Below are 23,232 nucleotides of genomic sequence, written 5' to 3'. Positions count from 1 at the left end.
TGATGTCCTTTGACGATTTCTTTATTTAATATGTAATATCTAGCGACCAACCCCTACTTTGCTCTATCGCCTAAATATAAGTGTGAAATAATAAATAAGATTCTCATTATGATCTAATAAAAAAAATCTAAGATTAATACATATATACAGTATACACGTGTACGTATAATGTTATATCTATATAGAAAGGAGAAGCTTTAAATACAATAAAATACCATTTTCTTAACCTACATAGTAATAATAATAATTAAAAATTAATAAGTGGAAAATTTAAGCAAATCGAAACAGTTTGGTCAATGTGACCTTTAACGCTGGTAGCATTTCCTCGCGGTATTGCGATACTTATTCGTTGACCTAGGAAAGCACCAGCGCTGATGTTAGTGGTACCACCCACCAGGTGCCAACTTATTTCTTTAATTAGCGCATGTGCACTTGAGAGTCTCTACTCCAAAGGGAACAAAATCGTACAGTAGTTGAGTTTATTCGTTACAAATGGTTTAGGTTTTTAAGTTTTTACTTGTTATGGTTATATTATGTTTTACGTAAGTTTTCTATTGTATTAGTATTAAGTTGCTGTAAAAATAGGAAATAAGGAATAAAAAAACAAAAAAAAATAAAATATAAAAATTAAAAGCTCTCGCTTTATAATATAAGTATAGATTATAGATATTATTGGCCTTAATTATAGAAATTTAATTTAAACTAATTGTTTCAGTTCGCAACGGATACTCATGTGTTCCGGTGGCCCTGGCCGAGGGCTTGGATATAAGGCTTGGTACTTCCATCACTGAGATTTCGTATGGAGGGCCTGGAGTCTCCGTGAAGGCAGCTAATCCGAGAGTACCAGGGCAGACTCAAACGTTTAAGGGTATTTTTTTTTATTTTTACCACATCATGTTTGTTTTAGTTAATGATGTGTGAAAAAGGGTAATCGAAAAATTCACCCTCCTCCCTCATAAGTGAAATTGTTAATGAATGTTAAATATTAAATGTTTAATAAAATGTTTATTTAAAGAAAGCTCACAGAGCAGTATAGGCTTAAGCATGTGACCCATCTCGGAGGCTTTACACCAATGGGCTTTTCTATGTATGCAAAAAGTACTCGTACGGTCAAGAAAGACAACGTGGAGAGTGTTCAGAGGAGTTTCATCCTCGTTCGTCGAGGCAGAATACGAAATTCCACCCGTATCACCTCGACGTCCGTCGTTCCACAACTAAGGCAGTTTGTGCCGTGCACCACCACTATTTGAAATCAGCTGCCCAGCTGAAGTATTACCGAACCAATTCGACTTAACTCCAAGAAAAGAGCGTACCAATTATTAAAAGGTCAGCAACGCACTTGCGAGCCCTCTGGCAATGTGTGTCTGTAAGTGACGGTATCACTTAACATCAGGTAAACGTTAGGAAACCGGCTAGCTTTAGACACAGGCGTGTATCAGGCATAGCAAGCTGATCATCTACTGAAAAAAAGAGAAAAGAAAAATACCATGAAACAGATACTGTTCCATCTGTGGTATTCTTTTTGATACGAAATTACTTAAATAATCAAGGCTTATAGTACATTTATATATAGCTTTCTGTTTTATTTACTACAAGTATAAGTAAACATTAAAATTCTCTGGTTTTGTTCATTTAATAAATTTTACTTATCTATGTAATCTCTTGCCTATCTAAATAAAATAAAATAAAATATTTCATCAATATTAATATTCATATATCGTTATGCGAACAAATTTGCGGCCCTTCGCAGCGAAATTATGCGCAAATGACAGTTACATACGATCGTAATCTATAAACTGTCAATTGATTCCTGTTTAATTTTTATTCGGAAATGATTGGGAACAAATTATGTTCGTTTCATTGTGAATATAATACGGTGATTATGGTAATGAAGACGATTAATTCTAGTACATTTAGATTCTACAGTAATAAGAGGTATAAATTTTATATTAATTTCATGACTTATATTGAGTAGGTATCATTCGATTTCGCTTCCAAAAATTTTATATAAGAAGATTTTTTTTTGAACACGGCAAGATTTCAAATATATTTTTTTATGTAGATAAATAAATTAAATACTTTAACTCAAATCAATCTCTGAGGCCTTATCACTATTGTACGATATTTGTAAGCAACCTGAAATATATCATCACCATCATCACTCCCTTCTTTTGTTTCCTTTCTGGATGTAGGCCTCCTCCATCTTCCTGCAGTACATCCTGCACTGGCCTCTGCATCTATTGGGAGCTAACCTTCTTGATGATGTCGTCAGTCCACCTTGTACTAGGTGGTGGGCGGCCGCGCTGTCTTTTGTTCTCGTCTTCATTCAAGGAGACAAAATATAAACATACCTACAAATCGTCTTTGTATCTGATTAAAGTATTTTCGTTTTAGCCTAACCACTAAAAACTTAACATGACATATGATTCACAAGATGCAATTTGGGGCTTATTTTGTTTTCTATAAAATTAGATATATATATATTTTATTTACAATATATTGGTAGACCCCAATTTCCGCTTTACGATATTTTAATTACGATTCAAATACATAATAATTAAATACATAGCCAAAAATTTACAATAGTTAAAGTAAAATACAGAAGATTTTTTATACATCATTTTATTTCTTTGAATAAATTTAGCTTTGCCATAATGGTCTTTTTTAGCGCTGAAAAACAATATAAAACTGTACTTGTGCCCTCTGCATAATCAAATGTCCTATGTATAAAAGATCCAACGATCCGTCGTAAAACAAAAATTAGATTTACGTAAAATATGGAGGCAGCACGCTGGAAATAGGGCGTCAGTGGTCATATTAAGGGACCCTATCAGAATTTACAAGAGAGAGCGCCTTGTAATTTTCTTTATCGTCGGCTTATTTGCAAGTCTAAATCGCTAATTTCACTTTGATGAGCCGAAAAAGTACGTTCCGGTTACTTTGGAAACAATGTTAGAAATTGTATTGAAAATGTCGAGGTAATGTTATTTCGCGTTAGCGAAGCTGTATCATATGTTTTTGTATTTTATTATTGAGTATATTTAGGTAAATCTTTTTAGAGGATAATGAAGTTTGAAGTATGTTATATATTTTTTTATATATTGGTATAGATTTTATTTTTGGTTAGTATTTAATATTTTAATGTGAAGTCATTTGTAACTAACAGTTAGTGAGGGACATTAAAAAGTTCTTTTGTTTTGTATTAATTAATTATAACGGTTAAATATGTGCACATAGTGTTATAGAATAAACTTCTATGATAGATGATGAAATGATTAGTTAGTTTTTATTTATCAGTTGAATAATACAAATTTGTGAATATCTTAAATTATGGAAAATCCACAAGGAATCATGTTCTGTTTTCATTATTTCCTAACTTTCATGTTGAAAAACAATTGGTAATCGCAATATTATATTACCTCAGTATAACTTACACTTTGTCCAATATTAAACAATATATTCTTTCTAAAATAGTCTAACAGAAACATAAGCCGTGTTCATTCACTTGTAGTGTCACAAAGGAAAAACCTCACAATTAGAGTGAAGTGAGCTTTATTTGGCATGTGTAGGCCGAAGCTTTGTTAGAGCTTTCACGGCAATTGCGGCGCCTCAGGCACCTCTGGATAGGCGTTTTATATAAACATTTGATGGGCGGACAGTTTATCCGAAATAGTAGTTTTTAAGAAAATTGTTTGCGTTTGTGAGCGATTGAAAATACAATGGCTGTCTATTTGAAATACTGTTTCTTTGTTATCTATATTTAACAAACTAATTATAATAATGGATGTAATTATAATAATGATACGTTTTCATATATATGCGCCAAAACAGACAACTATTGTGCCAGTTTAGGACATACACGATTTTGACAAACATTTTCTGACAAACTTTATCTTTAGGCAGGTAGTATCATTTAGTGGATTTGTATGTTCGATTGCAGAAGGTATCGGATTCAAAATTCGAGTGAAACGAAAAATGGAAAATGCCCTTACCACTGCTGTGAAAAGTTCGATTTAAATCAATAATCTGTAATATTCGGGTTTAAATGTTAAACTAGTATGATACTCTGGTCAACCACAGACTATCCTGTGTTTGTCCAGTGTCTATGTCATATTATGTGGTTGCGTTGACGATCGCATTAGCAAGAGATAGGAATAAATAGTATGCACACAAGATGAGACATTCTCGTTCTAGTCACGTCATAAAAACGCGTTTTGGCCAAAACTCACCGATGTCCGATTGAGCATTCGGATAAACGAGCTAGGTCTGGATATCCATAGTTGCTCCCTTCACACTTTGAAATCAATTTTCATTTAGTTTTCAGGAATAGTTGTATTTTTTTTTTCAAATTGCTTGCAAATTAATTAAATCTTGTATTTTATTTTTTTTATGTACCAATGTATCAATCTGCTGAGCGTTGGCAAGCTTTTTGTAAATAAATTCTCAACCTCGAAATTAGCTGTCTTGGTCAATGGTCGGTTTTTTTGAGTACACTCGAGTTTTGAATAGTTGGTCGTATCTCTCAGGGAAGACCCCCCACCGGGAGTCGATTCCACAGTTCGCTAGTTCGCAAGAGAAAATTCCTTGTGAAACGGACTGTGGAAGTCTTTCCAGCCATCAAGTTGAATGAGTTTGAATTCATACGGTTTGAATATATTAATTTTTCGTGAGCAGTTGTAAATTTAACGTTTATTGCAGGTGATGTACTACTATGCACTTTGCCGCTCGGCGTTCTCAAAGTGGCTGTGGCTAGCAATGGACAAAATCAGCAGAACTTTGTCCAGTTCGACCCACCGTTGCCTGATTGGAAGGTTTGCTAACTTAGTACCTGTAACATAGTTACCTGTTTGCTTCCAGTTCTAGAACTGTTTCGTGACAATATTCGTACCATGTTAGTATTTGGATACTATTTATCATGACAGTCGAATTTACTATTGAATAAGTGAACAAATATTAATTATATATTTACGAATTATAGTTATAATTCAAATAGTACGATTTATTATAAACTGACAATTGTGTATTGATTTTAGTTTGTAGTTATTGAGGTAACCAAAAATTTGTTTTTGATTTTACGTATGTAGCTACAACCGTTTAGGTTCCGGGCCTCAGATTCTGTATCTGTTTCGAGATCAATTGTCCTTCTAATAGACCTCTGGGATTAAATTATTAACTCCCACTTTGAAGTCACTAGACTGATTCGTAGAATTTATTATTAAAATAAAACTATTTTATATTACGTAAGAATTTCATGAGCCAATAATTATTATTTACAAAATGTTCGTAAGTGTGGTTTAGGAGCCCTAATGTAAGAAGGAAGTTTATGTTCTACTATAACTTAAGGGAACTAACAGATATATTAATGTAAATCAAAGTACCAGATTTTGATAGTATATTAATCTTATAGGTGTCAGCTATCAAGCGTCTGGGATACGGAAACTTGAACAAAGTTGTTTTGTGCTTCGAACGCATTTTCTGGGACCCCAGCGCCAATCTCTTCGGTCATGTGGGAACTACTACTGCAAGCAGAGGTAAGTCTTTACTTATATGTTTCAAATAAAATATAAGTATTAGAGCGATATTGGAGTTTAATAATTAAAACTAGTGAATTAATTAGGCAGATATGAGTCATGATTCTTGCTCAAACTTGATCTAAACTTTGATAATATAATAGCTATACGTTAAAGTTCTTATTTATAACTGTAAGTTTAAATTTTTTTTAAATATTATCCCTTAGTATTTATAGAAACGGGGCCGATCATTCTAAATTTGATAAACCTTTATTAATAAGGCTCAGAAACTGTAAAAATAAAAAGAACAATCTATTTATACATTTTTTAAAGCCCAATGAAATTAAAAATTCTGTGAAATTAAAAATAGCTACGAAACGTCAGGTTTTAAATAAAGTACCTTATATTTGAATAATAATTGTATTTTTTAATCAATAAACTTGTCAAAGCTGGCTAATTCTGAAATTGACAAAATCCAGCATAGCAATAACCTAAAAGCTCTTGAAAGCGCTTTACTGTTTAAAAGCATTGCGTAAATAATTCCCGCAGCTATAATATTCAGCGACAGGCAGCAAAATATATCAATATTAAACTACACCCAAAAGCCACAAATTAACCGACACATCTCGGCTCCCCAAGGATGCCACTCGTAAATTATTTCGGTGTAAATAGTGTAAAACGTAGAAACAGCGGTGGTCGACGCGATAACGAATTAAAAGCTGAATAATTTAACGCCAACGCAACCCTGAGGGGAGCTGCTGGTGATAAATCACTACTGGGACAAGACATTTTTACGTTATGCTTTAGTACACCTTGGCTCTTTGTGTTTCGGCTAACTTCATTAAGTACGAGGAATAGGATGAATTTAAATATCACTTTTGGGTTGGAAAAGATCTAGCCTGATGGTTGTGATATGTGATATTTAAGTAGTGACAAAAGAGCGGTTTTAAATATGTTATCAGGTGAAATCACAACAACTGGAACAAGTTTGTTTGTAGATTTTTTTTTCAAAATTGCAAGGTTTTCGGGCGAAAGCGTTGAGTATCTGATTGTATGTTGTATCACGAATTATGTGGGAATTCACACTTAATGATTACGAACGAGCATAATTACTGCGTTGGATACAACATTTTAAAAGTAATTTTGTAGTGTTGCAAAGATCAATTCTGTGCAAATAATTCGATATAATTGCAATCGAAGGTATATATTTGATTGAATCGTTATGTTTATATTTATTTATTTACTTATAGCTATTTATATGGCCAAATTTCAACTAAAATTTTTATAAATTTATACAATTAAGTATTTTTTATAATATTAACAGAAGACCTTTGCCTTTTGATATAGGTACTATTTTTTGCGTTCTGTGAATAGAAGCAGTGTTAGCCTAGTGGTTTCAGCGTGCGAATCTCATTAATGAGGTCGTAGATCCGACCCCCGGCTGTGCACCAATGGACTTTCTTTCTATGTGCGCATTTAACATTCGCTCGAACTGTGAAGTCGACGCCGTGCGTCAGGCACGGGAGGCTAATCACCTACTTGCCTATTAGATTAAGAAATGATCATGAAACAGATACATAAATCTGAGGCCCAGACCTAAAAATATTGTAGCGTCACTGATTTATTTATTTCTATTTAACAATTTTACTGTATTCGTAAAGTTTAACTAACTAAAAGTAAGATTCTTAATTCAAATCATGTCTTAAAACTTGTACTTCGTACAAAAAACACATTTTATGAAAATTATCGAAAGCTATATTCGTTTTTTACCATGTACCATATTAGTACAGTTTTCCATTACACATTGTTAAGAGCAAGGTTTATAAGTTTTAAGCTGGCCTCCGTCGAAGCCTGAAAAGGGTTGTACTTTACCGACTTAGATTAACTTTTGTTATAAGACTTTTAGATTACAATAGATAGGTTTCGTAAGTTCAGATAAAATTAAAATTAAAAGTTCCCGCAATTCAGTTAGTCGAACTAATTTATGTATTTAACGTAATTTATGTTATATTTAAGATTTATTGTTGTAAACAGTTAAAAAATGTATTTTAAAAATAATTGTTATGGAATTTTCTATTTAGTTTTGACACAGGTATTTTTTAAAGGTTTCCCAAATCTTACACATTATTACACTAACATTATCTAATGCTCTAGATTAACATAACATTGTATTGTATTATCTTTTTTTTTAATATTATACATGAGTCTTAACTTAGACATCATGGAACATTACGATCTAGCCTAACTTAAGACTATAAGTAATTTTAGTGTACCTAATTTACTAATAAGGATAGTTAACATAAGAAAGTGTGCAATAACACTACTTACAGTCTCTATTAAAGGGAAAATAGTGTTCATGTGTTGTATTTCACTTACCACTGTATAGCACTTGATCACTTACACATTATAATAATTGTTTATAATTAATAAACACATTTTTTTTGCGAGAGACTAAAGATTTTTGAAAAATATTACATAGTTCTTAGAACTAAGGTTCCATACATACCTAAACGAATATTCAAAGGCTAGAGATAAGACATAAGTTTTGACTTTCGAATGTCAAAGTCGTTTATGACATATAGGAGTATAGGTCGCGCTAAGTTTGACTCAGTAAATTAGCCTTAGAGTTGTCAATTTTATTATCATAATATTTAAACTGGTCAAATAGGAAAAATCCCCGACCAGTTAACTATATGTATAGAATTTTTTTTTGGTTCTAAATAAATCTTTAAACTGGTTTAATAATTACTAATATACCTACTTTTCTATTCTTATTTTGACTGTAAGAATTAAAAGAATTTAATGTTTTCATAAGTGATCATCTCAAGCAAAAGAAGAAAGATGGAAAAAATCAATTGTTTATATTAAAAGTAAACACTTTTTGCTCTCAATATTTCTTCCTCTTATAATTGAAAGCTTTTTCTTTTAGGTGAGTTATTCCTCTTCTGGAACCTGTACAGCGCTCCGGTGTTGCTAGCGCTTGTCGCCGGTGAGGCAGCTGCGGTGATGGAGAACGTCACTGATGACGTCATCGTTGGGCGCTGCATTGCTGTGCTGAAGAGCATCTTTGGTCACGCTGCTGTACCACAGCCCAAGGAATGTGTGGTTACTAGGTGAGTTCCTTCAGTTGGTAGTCTAAAGGTTACTTTTCAGTACATAGTACGCATTGCTCCTAAGCTCATTAAAGTTAAAATTAATTGTGAATTGGACTTTTATTTAACCTAATCGATCCCCGGCTGTGGACCAATGTACTATCTTTCTATGTGCGCATTTACCATTCCCACGAACGGTGCAGGATAACATCGTGAGGAAACCGGCTTAGACCCAAAAAATGGACGGCTTGTGTCAAAAGAGGATGATTACCTACTTGCCTATTAGATTAACAAATGATCATTAAACATATTATGTATTTAATTTAATTAATTCAATTATATAACATTGTCGTAGTCTATGTATTTTTCTATAATAAACATCTTGGAAGTCCTCCATAATGTATGACGTTGCAAGAATAGCTTGATGTACGAGTATGTTTTCGTATGCGGATCGCAATTCGAGCGCATTGTGCGAGCGACATAAAGTAGAGCGATGTACATTTGCGTCTGCGCAATTGTGTGGTAATCGCATCGTTCGACACATACTTTATGTGAACGGATTCCGTTTGACTTTGTATTTTGAAAATATACTAAGTCAAATGAAATCCTAAGCTCGAGAGCCCTTAGGTATTAATATAATGAATGATACAATTATTTGTTATTAATGTATGATTATTAAACCAGTACTCAAAGTGATTTACAGCAAGCTTCTTCTTTATAATTAATGTGTACATAAAATAATGTAATAAAACATAATTAGTTTTTATTACAAACAGTAAAGTTAAATAAAATAACCCTATATAAAATTGTAAGCTTTGGGTTGCTGCGCCAGCGAATACTAGGTTATTTTTTTTTCTTTTGAAATACTACATCTAACATAAGTTATATATAACAAAAAAAAACTTTAGAGGTGTCAAGGGACACCCGGATGGAACGAAATTCCTTTCGATTAATTTATATGTTAATTGGTATCATAACAGTATGATAGATTTTCTCGACACCAATCTTACAACGAAAAAAAAAGCCAACATCACGAGGTGTTCCCAGGCGGTCACCCATCCAAGTACTGACCTCGCCCGACGTTGCTTAACTTCGGTGATCGGACGAGAACCGGTGTATTCAACGTGGTATGGACGTTGGCGATAGCTAAATCGCAAATGTAAAATATAACAACTATAGCAAAAAGTGTCGTTACAACTTTTGGTCTTAATTTATTCCGTCTAGCCCCCTTTCGCAACGCTCGATAACTTCGTTCCAACAAGACTAATTTAGTTAAGTGATTCCAAAAATAATTTTCATTTCTTATCCCTACAAAAAAAAGCCAACATCGCGAGGTGTTCTCAGGCGGTCACCCATCCAAGTACTGACCTCGCCCGACGTTACTTAACTTCGGTGATCGGACGAGAACCGGTGTATTACAATAGCAAATAGCAAAAAAGTGTCGTGACAACTTTTCGTAAGAATTTTTTCCGTCTAGCCCCCTTTCACAACGCGCGATAATGAACTTCGTTCCAATAACTATACCTACTTAAGATATAGCCAAAAATGGAATACACAATATATACAAAAAGGTTCAAATATTTACGAAAGGGAAAATCTATAAAAATGATTAAATACGTAATTTCTTATTCGGCTGTGCTATGTGATGGTGTGAAAGTGAAGGTATGTACGTGAGGAGAGTGTATGTTTGTGCCGATGATGAATTAGCGCTATAGATATTCTTAATACTCCTTTTAAGTATATTCAGCGATAGCTTAAACAAGTCAAGGTTTAAATGGTGGTCGTTGTGTATCCAGGCTGCTCGATACAATTCTGAGATTTTTGCATAGTTGTTGTTGATGTGAGGAACGTGAAAACGCAACTGCAATTTTTCTAGAAATGAGCTGCAATTAATTGTATATAAATCAAAATAAATAAAAAATCGAATTAAATAAAAATATAATTTTACTACGAATTGAATTTTCAGATGGCGAGCAGATCCATTTGCACGCGGCTCCTACAGTTTCGTAGCCGTGGGTTCGTCAGGCGCTGACTATGACTTGTTAGCGGCACCCGTGCCTGACTCATCTGGTGAGAACAGATTGTTCTTTGCCGGTAAGTGATTTTTCATATTTTCCCGAAGAGGTAGCCAGAGACCACGTATCTCCACTTGTTACGGTCCTCACATTCCTCTCTCGCTTTATCCAGTTTCATGGCATTTACTATGCATGCTCGTCGGTTATGGGTCCCTAATACTACCCGTCCCTTCTCTAATACGACCCGGTATGAACGACTAGGCCTACTCAACCCGACCTCACCATCGCCTTGCCTTACTAGAAAGCCGCTTCTTATAGATCCTTTCTACAAGGCAAACGATCTGAACATCCCTTGCGTATTGTATCGTATTGCTCTTTTATTATCTATGAAAGTGATTTATAAATTGTCAATTTAGACATTCGATGTGCAAAACCGAAAGCTAACTGTAAATATTAGGTCCTTACATATGAAATTGGCGTTTTACGTTTTGTCCACTTTGACCTCAAATATCTCCTCTTTGGTTAAGAATTCCAAATCAAAATTTGTACAGCTATTTACTCATGTATTTGTGATTCGATGATCGTCATTCATTTGTTTTTTTCTTCTGTTTTTTTCTGTTTGCGTCACTCATTTTACAAAATGGAAAACTTAAAGTATCGCATTATTTAGGAGTACGAGTTCCGCCGTGGCACTAGTGCTGCGGAAACGACTCGAAGGGTGAATGATGTGTATGGCGGTCATGTTGCAAAAGAAAACACAGTTCGTTTTTGGTTCCAACGTTTTCGTTCTGGAAATTTCGACCTGCAGAACAAGCCCCGTGGACGGCCTGAGACCCAAGTTGATAATGAAGTATTGAAGGCTATTGTGGAAGCGGATCCATCGCAAACCACGTCCGAGTTAGCTGCAGACTGCGGTGTTAGTCATAAAACTGTTTTAATTCACTTGAAGCAAATTGGAAAGATTAAAAAGCTTGAAAGATGGGTACCTCACGAATTGACTGAAGCAAACCGGCAAAAGCGCGTCGACTGCTGCGTTACATTACTGAACCGGCACAATAATGAAGGTATTTCAAACCGAATCATTACCTGTGATAAAAAATGGATTCTTTACGATAATCAGAAGCGCTCAGCACAATGGTTGGATCTTGGCCAGCCAGCCAAATCCTGCCCCAAGCGAAAATTAACCCAAAAAAAGTTACTTGTAAGCGTTTGGTGGACTAGTGCCGGTATTGTTCATTGCAGTTTTCTCAAATCTGGCCAGACTATTACGGCTGATGTCTATTGTCAGCAATTGCAAACCATGATGGAAAAGCTAGCGGCTAAACAACCTAAGCTGGTCAATCGCTCCACGCCACTGCTACTTCACGACAACGCTAGACCACACACTGCACAACAGACGGCTACCAAATTAGAAGAGCTTCAATTGGAATGTCTAAGACATCCTCCGTACTCCCCGGACCTTGCTCCAACAGATCACCATTTCTTTTCGAAATTTGGACAACTTCTTGCAAGGGAAAAAATTTAACTCCGATGGGGCAGTCCAAATCGCCTTCCCAGATTTTATTGATTCCCGTCCGACTGGTTTTTTTAGTAAAGGGATCAATGAACTACCTATGAGATGGCAAAAGGGCATAGAAAACAATGGTTCATACTTTGATTAATTAAATATATTATATTTAAAAATATTCGACTTTTTGTTCCTCCCATACAAAACGCCAATTTCATATGTAAGGACCTAATATTTGATTTGATATTTTCACCATGGAACATTTATACTCATTATTGTAAAATTTTATTTAAAAAAAATTCACCGTTTATTTAGTTTGGTCGCGGTTGTTGTATGGATATGTTCAAATAAAACGTTTTGTTTGAAGCTGGGTAACAGCTGTCTTTAATCGTTTCAAATATGAACTTATATCTAATATAACATTACGGATTGCGACGCTAACAAAAACTAACTTGGTTTATCTAAGGGTTCACAAATCTAAATACAATTTATGAATGTGGTAAAAACTCAATATTGGCTTCACGTGTGATGATTGTTTACATTTTGTCTACGGTTCTAATTATTAACTAAAATATTTATATGTAAACTAACTTTACTAAATTCGGATTACCTACCTAAAAGTTTTTTGAAGTGAAACTTCTTTAGGCGCATGAGGGTAAAATTTTTACGGAACGTCACGAAGATGTGCAGCGTTTTTGTCGAAGAAAAGGGAGAGAGCTATTGAGACTTGAACACCGATGGTGTTTTTAATAAAACTTTTATTATTTGTTAGTGCCTATACCTAGTGGTTAGTTAATTTTTTTTTATTATGTAATTTTGTTTTTCCTGATTGATTTTGTTTTTGCTTTTTTTGTTTCGTCTGTAAGCTTTTGTTCACTCTTGTCAATTTGGGTTCGCCTGTTAGGGCAGGAGTGTTGTTATAAATAAATAAATAAATAAATAAAAATAAAATATCATTATCATTATTATTTTATTAAGTCACTAAATTACCATTTCTTCTTGTTGTTTTTGTATTTTTATTTTTTTGCTTAGACCCAGTTAGCTATTTTAGAAAATGTGTTCATAAGTTAGCAATTATGATAATAATGAATTTGATATATTATTTGGTACTTGTTACCATATTAATGGTGGTATTTCTATATACATAACAACAAGTAATTTTAGTTCTGGTTTTTAATTAGCGTTAGTATCATTTATTAATATAGAAAGACTGGCAAAATTTTATTATGGGATTTAGGCAGCTTAATTACTCAATAATTAATTTACAAAGAAGTTTTACATCTGACATGTGTACTTTGTACGCACGCAGTTTTAATTTTTTTTTAATATCATAGGTGAACATACAATGCGTAATTACCCAGCGACGGTTCACGGGGCATTTCTATCGGGACTACGCGAGGCAGGTCGACTTGCTGATCTACTGGTTCCTCTTCCACCTGTCACAAACGCCACTGTGGCAAATGCTACGGCTAATAGTCATTGATTATACCGAAAGCATTCATATGTATTTTAAGTAAGTTTTTAATTTAGTTGTTATTTGACCCAGTGACGTGAAGATTTCATTTTTACTTGTAGTTTCAGTATAAAAACTATTATGACATCTAGCTTTCACATATTGCTAACGAAATTTTTGCAAATTGTTAATTGACAAAATAAAATTGACAAAAAAAAATAAACAAATTGACAAATAATTATAAAATTATTTGCATGTGTTCATGATATTTTTTAAGCAACCTTTGTATGAGCAAATAGGATAAAAGTGTGCATGTCAATTATTAAAGTATTTCAATTTGTTCACATAAGTTGACAATTCGGCGAAAAGCCTAAGTTTTGATTTTGTTTTCATTCTTATTATTTTTAATGTGTTTTGTAATTTGCATGAAATAAATATTTTTGGTAAAATTTCGTGTTTCATTTGTTTTTAATCGATAAGCTAAGGCATAAGGCTCTATTGTTAAGTATTTGATCCAGGTATTGACTTTTAATATAAAATAAGCGATGCTTAAGGTAATTTTTACCGTACACCATCACTATGTGGAACCAGCTGTCCACTAAAGTATTTCCGAACCAATTCGACTTAGGGTCCTTCAAGAAAAGGGTGTACCATTGCTTAAAAGGCCGGCAACGTACTTGCGAGCCTCCTGGCAATGTGAGTGTCCATGGGTATCACTTAACATCAAGTGAACCTCCTGCCCGTTTGCCTCCTGTTACTAAAAAAAAAAAGGAGTAGCGATGATTCGCTACCACTAAAACCCACAGCTTTAACCTATCTAAACATATTTTAATATTGTTGTTACTCCTATGTTTTTGTTTTTATAGACGTAACCACTCAGTCAATTTCCCATTGTCAAACAAAAACAGACTCGTAAAGTTAATTACATCTAAACAATAACGAAATTCTTATAACAAAACGGCCCAACTGGAAATTAATTGGACAATTAGAGGCCGAACAAACACCTGCCTACCTCCACCTGTTTAAAACTTAGAGAAAGCTTTATGGCACTTGTTTTTGTACCTTTTTTAAATAGATCTATTCATCCATAACACATGTACTCACCGAAATATCTTGTGACAAATTATTTATATTTTTACTAAATAAAGTAAAAAATTAATCAGTGGCGCTACAACCTTTTTAGGTCTGAGCCTCAGATTTCTGTATCTGTTTCATGATCTTTTGTTAATCTAATAGGCAAGAAGGCAAGAATCAGTCTTATGTGACGCACGCCGTCGTCTTTTTGGGTCTAAGGCAAGCGGGTTTCCTGTCTTTGTTTTCCTTCACCGTTCGAGCTAATGTAAAAATGCGCACATAGAAAGAAAGTCCATTGGTGCACAGCCGGGGATCGAACCTACGACCTCAGGGATGACAGTCGCACGCTGAAGCCACTAGGCCAACACTGCTGAAACTAAATTAGGTAATGTGTGTAATTTTGTTTGCTTCAAGTGTCAATACAGTCGAATCAAATAGTACAAATTAAATACCGTCATAAAAGGCCGGCACCGCATCTGGCGAGCCTCCTGCCCGTTTACCTCCTGTTACATTAAAAAAATATATAAATTTTAATTAATAATACTACTTTCAGCTTAAGATTAGGGTTTAATACTAACACACACCAAATTAATTTATAATTTTAAGTACCTTTGTAATTAAGTATAAATAGCCCCAAAAGTCTCATTAGTTTAAAATTGCAGGACGTCCCAAATTAAAGTGGTTTAATAAAACATGTATTTTATAAGTCATAAAAATTGGGCTTTGTTACGAGGCGTGGCTGAAGGATTTATGTCGCTTTTTAATTACTTTTCAAATTATTTTTAAACTTTAAAGCCCGGTAAATTGAAAACGGGATTACATTTACCGATCTTATCATAGTTTGTATTGAACGGATTATTTATCATATTCGTTATATTTCCTGCGCGGGTAGGTATTAAGTTCCAATAGGGATGTGATAGCGCCCATAGACACAAGAATTCACTGTCGGGATAAAATTCACGATCTCAGGGTTGCATACGAAAACGTCGGGCTCAGTATTGCTATTGGAAAACTTCAAATCGAACAGCTTAGAAGTGAATCTTTAGGCACATGAGGGTAAAATGTTTAAAAAACGTCACGAAGATGTGCAGCGTTTTTGTCGAAGAAAAGGTAGAGAGCGTTTGAGAGAGAGTGAGAAGGGTGAACCTTATAGAAATTCTATTTTTAAAATTTAAATTTCGTAAAGAGAATTTATGAAATATTGGTATTTTATAGTTTATGCAAAATAATTGCAGCGATATTATGTATCTTATGCATTTAATATTATGTATTTTATGATATTTTTTTAATTTTGACACTATCGTTTAGCTTAGTAGGAAATTGGATTGTAAGTATATTGTGAATAAATAGATTTCTTTTCTGTCTGCCTATTTTTATATGGCTGATCGTGCCGATTTTTATAATTAATCAAACTGAATGTACTACTCAAAGTAATAAATAAACGTTTTATTTATTATTTTTTTATTTTATAATAAACAAAAGAAAAAACAATTAGATCTAAAATACAAGAGGTTTGTCTCGTAGCCATATTTGCCTAGAAATATTATTAATGAAGCATACCCAAGTGTGCCCTGAGTACCTACCTTACCACTAAGCCAATGTTACGGGATTAGAGCATGAAGAATCGTGATTTAACTCCTTCAAAAAAGGCGACTCTTACTCGACTTGAGTTCAAGTTTTTTAAATAATAATCTATAATCTTCAAGTTGAGTCCATTTTTTTTTTATTTGAACCACAAAATTAGGACAATTGATACAAACAGAGAAAACAAGACATGCAACAATAAAAATTAAAACTTTAAAAATAATTATACTATATCAAGAATTAAATTATCGGTACTGTTTCATAACACTAATAATATACATCTACTTAAAATCAGAACCGAATACGGTCGCAAAAATATAACCTATTTTGGTGCGAGTCATTACAACAGATTGCCTCCTGAGATACAGGAAATAGTAGCAATGGACCTGTTTCGAATACGAACATTTCGATGGACTCTAAAGCAGTAACAGCGTACGACGATCTTGTGATATATTTTACTTTTTATTTTAATATTATACAAACATTCTAAATAATAATTACAATGTAGGTAACATTACAAATTGATAACAAAAAAACAATCACTAACCTTTAAATATATTATTAAAAGGAGTCCCTTTAGGCAAGGTTCCGAAGATACTGGCAGCGTTCCCCCTTTGAATAGCTAGACTAAATCTTTGTCCGAAGTAGCTGCCAGCTCTTCGGTCTCCTGTGATGTCGACTAACCTTTTTACTATTTCCTTAAAAAAAATATATTATTAATATTTGTTTTCTCATGTAAGTGACATGAATGTTGGTTTTATTGAGAATAAACTTCTTTAAACCTAACCTCATAATAATAACCTATCATTTTTCAAAAATAAATTCTCATGGATTCTCAATTCTAATACAGGTCAATGTCCTTAGTCTAATTACACATACATCAATAATTAGGCAGTTTTATAATCCCCTAAATCATTAATCAAACTATCACGGGGTTTTAAATATTCTAACAACTTAATTTAGAATTACCGCGTCAGAAACTCCTAATAAATCTTACGAAGGCTTGTTATAATGCAATAGTTAGAATTTATGTAAAATTGAGCTCTATGCTTATGTTGTTAACGATATGTTTTTAAAGAATTTGTTTATGGATTTTGTTAAACACATAGGTACATTACTAGTCCCCGCCCATTGATTAATTCGACTGATAAAATCAACCATTTTTAATTCATTCTTATGTTAGAACAAGAATTAAATGTTGAACTAGGTTTAGGAGTAAAACATCCATTTTCATATCAACTGTCCTTTTTTTGATAATTTATTGTTTCGCATTTAATACGAATATTTTCGTTATCGCTTCTACGACTGCATTAAATTAAATAATCAAGTAAATAATGAATTGCGTATAATTCCGTGGATCCGTTATATTATTCTTAGGAAAATTTAGTTATAAATATAAACGCATCTCCTTAGTTTTTTTAGTTCCACTAGCCAATTAACCCCTTTGTTACAGACAAAAGTAAATTCATATTGGTCATTTGTCGACCACTCACTTCCGCCCTTTTGTAATTATGCATCAAGATAGAACGTATAAAACATAGATCAAGGAGGGTCAAGCTAAGTTTAAAAACGTCGTATGTTCAAGGGAGATTCAAGTCGAGACTTAGTGCTAGCCACTCCTGTATATTAAACCTACACCCAACGGCCAACACATGGTAACATCTTTTTTTTAAATCATATGTACATATATACAACCTCTTTTAAGTAAGTAACATCAAACATATGGAGCAGACAAGCTTGCGCCTAGAAATTTACGGAGGTTTATCATTGTTCCAGTTTCCGAGATTTACCCGTAGGTAAATGATAATAGTATTTAATGTTGGTTGAGTTTTTTTTAATATACAAATACATATGTTAAGTAATAATTTACATCAAACTAATTTAATTAATGCAAGCAACGAAGAGGGTATCAAATAGCAACTTCTTCCTTGCGTCTTTATCCTTCTGTGTAACATAATTGTTCAGCTTATAAGCTCCAAACACAAACGCCACTTTGTATCAAAGAAAAAACAACTAATTTTATTATTAAGCACATGAACAGATGTGTTATGGGTTAATATTAGTTTGATATTGGTTTTATATCTAGGACCCTTAGGTATACCTAAGTGAAGTTGGAAAGCTCTCCACATCCATTACCATGATTATTAATTAGTGACAGGATAGTCTGTGGGACGCTCTATTGAGTTTAACTGGAGTGCTTGCGTCAGGCTTTTGATAATATTACGCAGCCTTACAAGGATAACTCTGAATACATGCTAGCATACTTCTTTATTTATCCATTTAGTCATTATCTTACAAAGTATATCGTTGTTAATAGTAAGCTAAAATTGAGAAATAGATTTATATTAATGCCACGGATTTAATTGAATAAAGGCAGTGGCGTAACTATACCATCTGGGGCCCGTGGTAAATTCTTTTGATAGGGTCCTATCAGTATTCAATTAATTTTTCTAAGGTCAATTTACGCATTCCAAAATATTATATGGCATTCACCTACTACATTGTGTTTTTTTATAAAAATAAGCTTTGGAAGTCGAAATCAAAAAATATCGTTTTTAAAATACCTGCCATCTTGAACTGTACTATGAAACTAAATGAAAAGTCTGACTAGTACGTATGATGTCACTGCGCACATTCGTCACAGCGCCCTCTATTGATACAACTATAAAGCTTTAAAAGCTACGGCTATATTTTTGTCCTCGGTATGATGCTTATTTTTTAAGTTATTAAAAGAAATTGTCTCTAAATAATGTGGATATAATGTATTATGTTATAAATATGGTCACTGCGCACATTTGCATAATTATTATACATTATTATTATTATTATTATTTCATTGACATATATATATATATATAATAAACCTTACATAGTAAACCTTTGAGCTAAGCTGCTTTGTGAAATCATAAAGTTTCAATGTATATTCAATAGATGTCACTGACTCAAATGTGTCTGCGCAGCTAAGTTCTAAACAAGTTCTAAAAGTTCCTGATTGAACAATAAACTTAATTAAATTATAAATTGGTATTAATCTTAATTAATCGATACTAAATATAAATATTATATTTGATTACTGTATATAACGAATTGTTCAATTAAATTTTCGCTTAATTTAAACCGTACAACAGACTTTTGTTTTTAGCATCATAAAACATAAGTATTTTTTGTGGGACCTTTTTAGCTTCTTTGGATTAGTTATCTAAAGTTGTTATCGACGAATGGTTAATCAAAGATTATATTGCTCTTGCTTGAAGTCTCTTTAATTTCCTAAAGAGGGCGGTGAACAGGATTTGGTGATTTTGTGTAGGGTCAACCTACCTTTACCTCATAGTCGTTACCAACTGTTGCTAGGTGACCATGCGGAGAGGGAGAATTGTTTAAATAATAATATACCTACCAGTAAATTTATAAAACTAGAAACTAATCAAGCTAACATTTGGACGGTAGTTTTTCTAAACAACTAAGATCAAACTCAATGGAAAATGACAACGTTTCAATTTATGGAAGATTAGAACTAAAAAGTATAGTCAAATTAAAGAAACGATTATTATTTTTATTCAAGATGCGCATGCATCCTATATAACCAATTAAAAACAGTGAAATCATTATTCATTCATACATTATTTCATTTAATCACCGTGACATGTCCCATTCTTTCTCCAAACAATAGTAAAATGGCCCATGATCAGGTAGGTCGAATGTCAAGGTAATGAGATATATGCCATCTTTAGAGTGATAAGTCATTATTATATTCAGCGAACCAAAATCAATAGCCTTTATAAGCACAACGTAGGAACAAGAAGTCATAAACATTGTAGCTGCAGACGTGTTCATGGTTGTAAAAAGCAAAGCACTTGTAGCAATGACGCTGCTATCAATTGCTATCGTCGTCACCATTTTTATTGTTAACGCGCAATCGAAGGAAACTAATACACCAAAACCTGGAATCAAGGAATTAATAACGAACGTCGTAAAGGAACAGAGCCAAAAGATTAACGATCTTCTCAACAAAATACAGGCGAATGCTCAAAGAGTATTGCAGGAATTGAGAAGCTTAAATCAAATTTCTGTATTAAATAAAAAACCCAAAAACTCTAAACTGACTCTACAAGGGAGAGACTTCGGGCCAAAGTTTCAGATTGAACCCACTGATACGGGATTGAAAGACACAACTGAAAAATCAAGAAGCTTTAGCAGCCATTTCACTACTACTGGATACGGTATAAGTGGAACTGCTTATGGAGGTGCAACCTACCACCATCACTCAATTGGCTTCGATCCATTAAATATCGTGCTTTCCATGTCATTACTATCATTCCTATTTCAAGCCTTACAAACTCTATTGGCCAATACACGACTCCCTACTCCTGTAATCGAGGCCAAAAGCTTAGACCCAGTAGAAAAATTCGTCAAAAAGCTTCGTGAAAAGAAAGGGAAGAAATACTGGAATAAATACAAGAGCAAGTACTGATCAAAATCCATGGAACTATTTATTAAGCGTGTTTCGGTGTCGTTTAGCTAGCACAGTGTTTAATTGTTGGAGCGTAATTAGAACATCGTCTAAATTAAGAGCAATTTCGTAATTTCGTTTGCTCCAATTCCCTACTACTTACTGTAATTGCAGTTCATGTCGTGGCATATTATTTTCATTTTATTTCTTTTATGGGTCGTAAAGCTAAATTAGAATACACGAAGACTTGCTCGCTAATGTGTTTGTAATTGAGTGAAGTGTTTCAACGACATGTTATTGTTGCATTTACATTATTAAAACAGGCGTGGAATTGAAGATTAATAGACACTAATATAAATAAAATACACTATTAATGCACCTGTAATAAACGATTTGTATTTTAATTTACTCCGTCTGGACAATTAACCTCTTTTCTGAGCTGGATCAAAGGAATTATGACGACTTTGGTGATATGATATCATTGACACGTTGTGTGTTTTCTTGCTAAAACTAATGGACAAAACTAAGGCAAGAGACAGGCTCGCTGAGGGAAAAAGAAATTGGGGAACATACGGAATAATTCTTTAATTTAGCAACGTTTTTTTATTTAAATTGTTACTATTCTTTAATCAGTAAAAGGCCCTTCTATATTCCAAAATGTTACTCCAAATTAAGTTAATGATGTAATTATTCATTTATATAAGATTTTTAAATACATTGTAAAGGCGTTTTGTTAAATTAATCCGTACATGAGGAGGGTAAGCTTAATGTACATTTTAGATAAAACAAGTCCTGATCTTTTTTACGAAATTTTTAATTTAAATTTTGAACATTTAGTGTTGGCTTAGGAAAGGTTTTCGTAAAAATCCCCGTTTTATCCACGGTCGGATAGTAGACATGCCGGAGGGAGATGTTCTACGTCAACCATAATGAATGTTTTTTGTAGGACACAACCCTTTACGAATAAATATTACTGCTTTCAAGTGTAGTGTTGGTCTAGTGGCTTCAGCGTGCGACTCTCATACCTGAGGTCGTTGGTTCGATTCCCGGCTGTGCACTTTATTTCTATGTGCGCATTTAAAACATCGTGAGGAAACCGACATGTCTCAGACCCAAAAAGTCGACGGCGTGTAACAGGCACTGGAGGCTGATCACCTACTTGCCTATTAGATTAAAAAAATGATCATGAAACAGATGAAAAAATCTGAGACCAAGATCTAAAGAAGTTGATACGCCACTGATTTATTTTTTTTATTTTTTATTACTGCTTTCAAGTCGCCTTAAAAACCTTTGGTAGTTACAAAAAGCTATACTTACTAATTTTGTTTGAACACAAGATTTTATTAATTAAGAGTTTTATTACCTATTTATTTAAATTACATATTTGTACTTATAAGTAAGTTAATGCAAAAATAATTACAAATGTCTATTATGAGTATTTTATTATTTCCATCGCGTTCAGCTCAAAAGCATAATAAGTGACATTCAACACATCATATAAAATGAAATATTGCACTCCATTTGATTGTCTTTGGTAAACAGTATCTCTGGTCCAATACCCGCTGACATTATGCTTTATGGTATAACGTCCTTCTGACAGTCCCAATCGAACACTACCTTGCTTCTCGCTCCGTTTACATTCTCATCTAGATTTGAAATTATCTTAAAATTTATAAAATTATGGTCACTACAATAGTTGTGCTAAGCCCACTGACGGAGGTTAATGCATCACGCCACGATGCTGCGGATTTGGGATTCTGCATAAACTATTCACAGATGAGGGCTCATGTTTGTAGAAAATTTTACATTGTATGTAGAAATCCTTCCTTACAATGTTATAACTTATAATATATAAGAAAAACGAATATGAATTCCCGACTTTGCTAAGATTAATATGTTCATATAATCTTAGCAAAGTCGGGAATTCATATTCGTTTTTCTTTGAATACAGGAGAGAGGTACGACTACGATTGCGAGTTGTTTTGTTTAAATTTTACAAAATATCAACGCAAGCAAAAAAAAGCCTTAATATATTAGAAACCTTAACTGAAGTTGGAATTCATAATATTTGTTCTCATAACGCCTATTAAATTAAAGCAAATGTTTTTAACATACATTGCCGTGAATTACTGCAAGGCGTTTTAAATTGCGTGTACGCAGTTCAAAGATTTATCACAGCCATTAGTATTTTTTTATAAATATGGATGAATATTATTAAAAAAATGATAAGTTGGATATTTTTTTTAGTTATATATACATATTGTATTATATATAATTATACTTTTCACATATTTATATTCTTATTATACGTGTGATAACAGATATAATGGCGTATTGTGTTTCATTTATCTCTTTTATGAAATTGTGTTTAACCTATGGTGAAAGGAGACAAAAATTTAGTTATCAATACTAACTGTTTTTATGTAAAATCAATGCTACAGCCACCTAAACTGTCAACGTCAAATCATTTCCGCTTTGATTACAAAGAGCTGTACAAAAGCTAACCCTTTATATTATAATTCTACGCTATTTTAAATCACACAATGG

General features: G+C 33.2%; 1 protein-coding gene and 1 non-coding gene across 2 annotated transcripts in view; one reads left to right on the top strand and one right to left on the bottom strand.

Annotated features, from left to right (window-relative positions):
• LOC125063026 (lysine-specific histone demethylase 1A) overlaps window positions 1–13,958 on the top strand; it is a 354,680-nt gene extending 340,722 nt beyond the window's left edge. The window contains exons 11-16 of the mRNA XM_047669232.1: window positions 716–868; window positions 4,699–4,811; window positions 5,408–5,531; window positions 8,440–8,623; window positions 10,569–10,696; window positions 13,459–13,958. Coding sequence (XP_047525188.1) covers window positions 716–868; window positions 4,699–4,811; window positions 5,408–5,531; window positions 8,440–8,623; window positions 10,569–10,696; window positions 13,459–13,607 — 851 coding nt within the window. The 3' untranslated portion in view covers window positions 13,608–13,958. The remainder of the gene's footprint in view (window positions 1–715; window positions 869–4,698; window positions 4,812–5,407; window positions 5,532–8,439; window positions 8,624–10,568; window positions 10,697–13,458) is intronic.
• Window positions 9,625–9,743, bottom strand: LOC125063086. The gene has a single exon (XR_007119463.1). It is a non-coding gene; the product is annotated as a 5S ribosomal RNA (ribosomal RNA).
• Window positions 13,959–23,232: the final 9,274 nt, after the last annotated feature.

The sequence above is a fragment of the Pieris napi genome, chromosome 2 (genome assembly GCF_905475465.1).
Source record: "Pieris napi chromosome 2, ilPieNapi1.2, whole genome shotgun sequence".
Taxonomy (NCBI): Eukaryota; Metazoa; Arthropoda; class Insecta; order Lepidoptera; family Pieridae; genus Pieris; species Pieris napi.
This window is presented reverse-complemented; position numbering and strand designations above follow the sequence as displayed.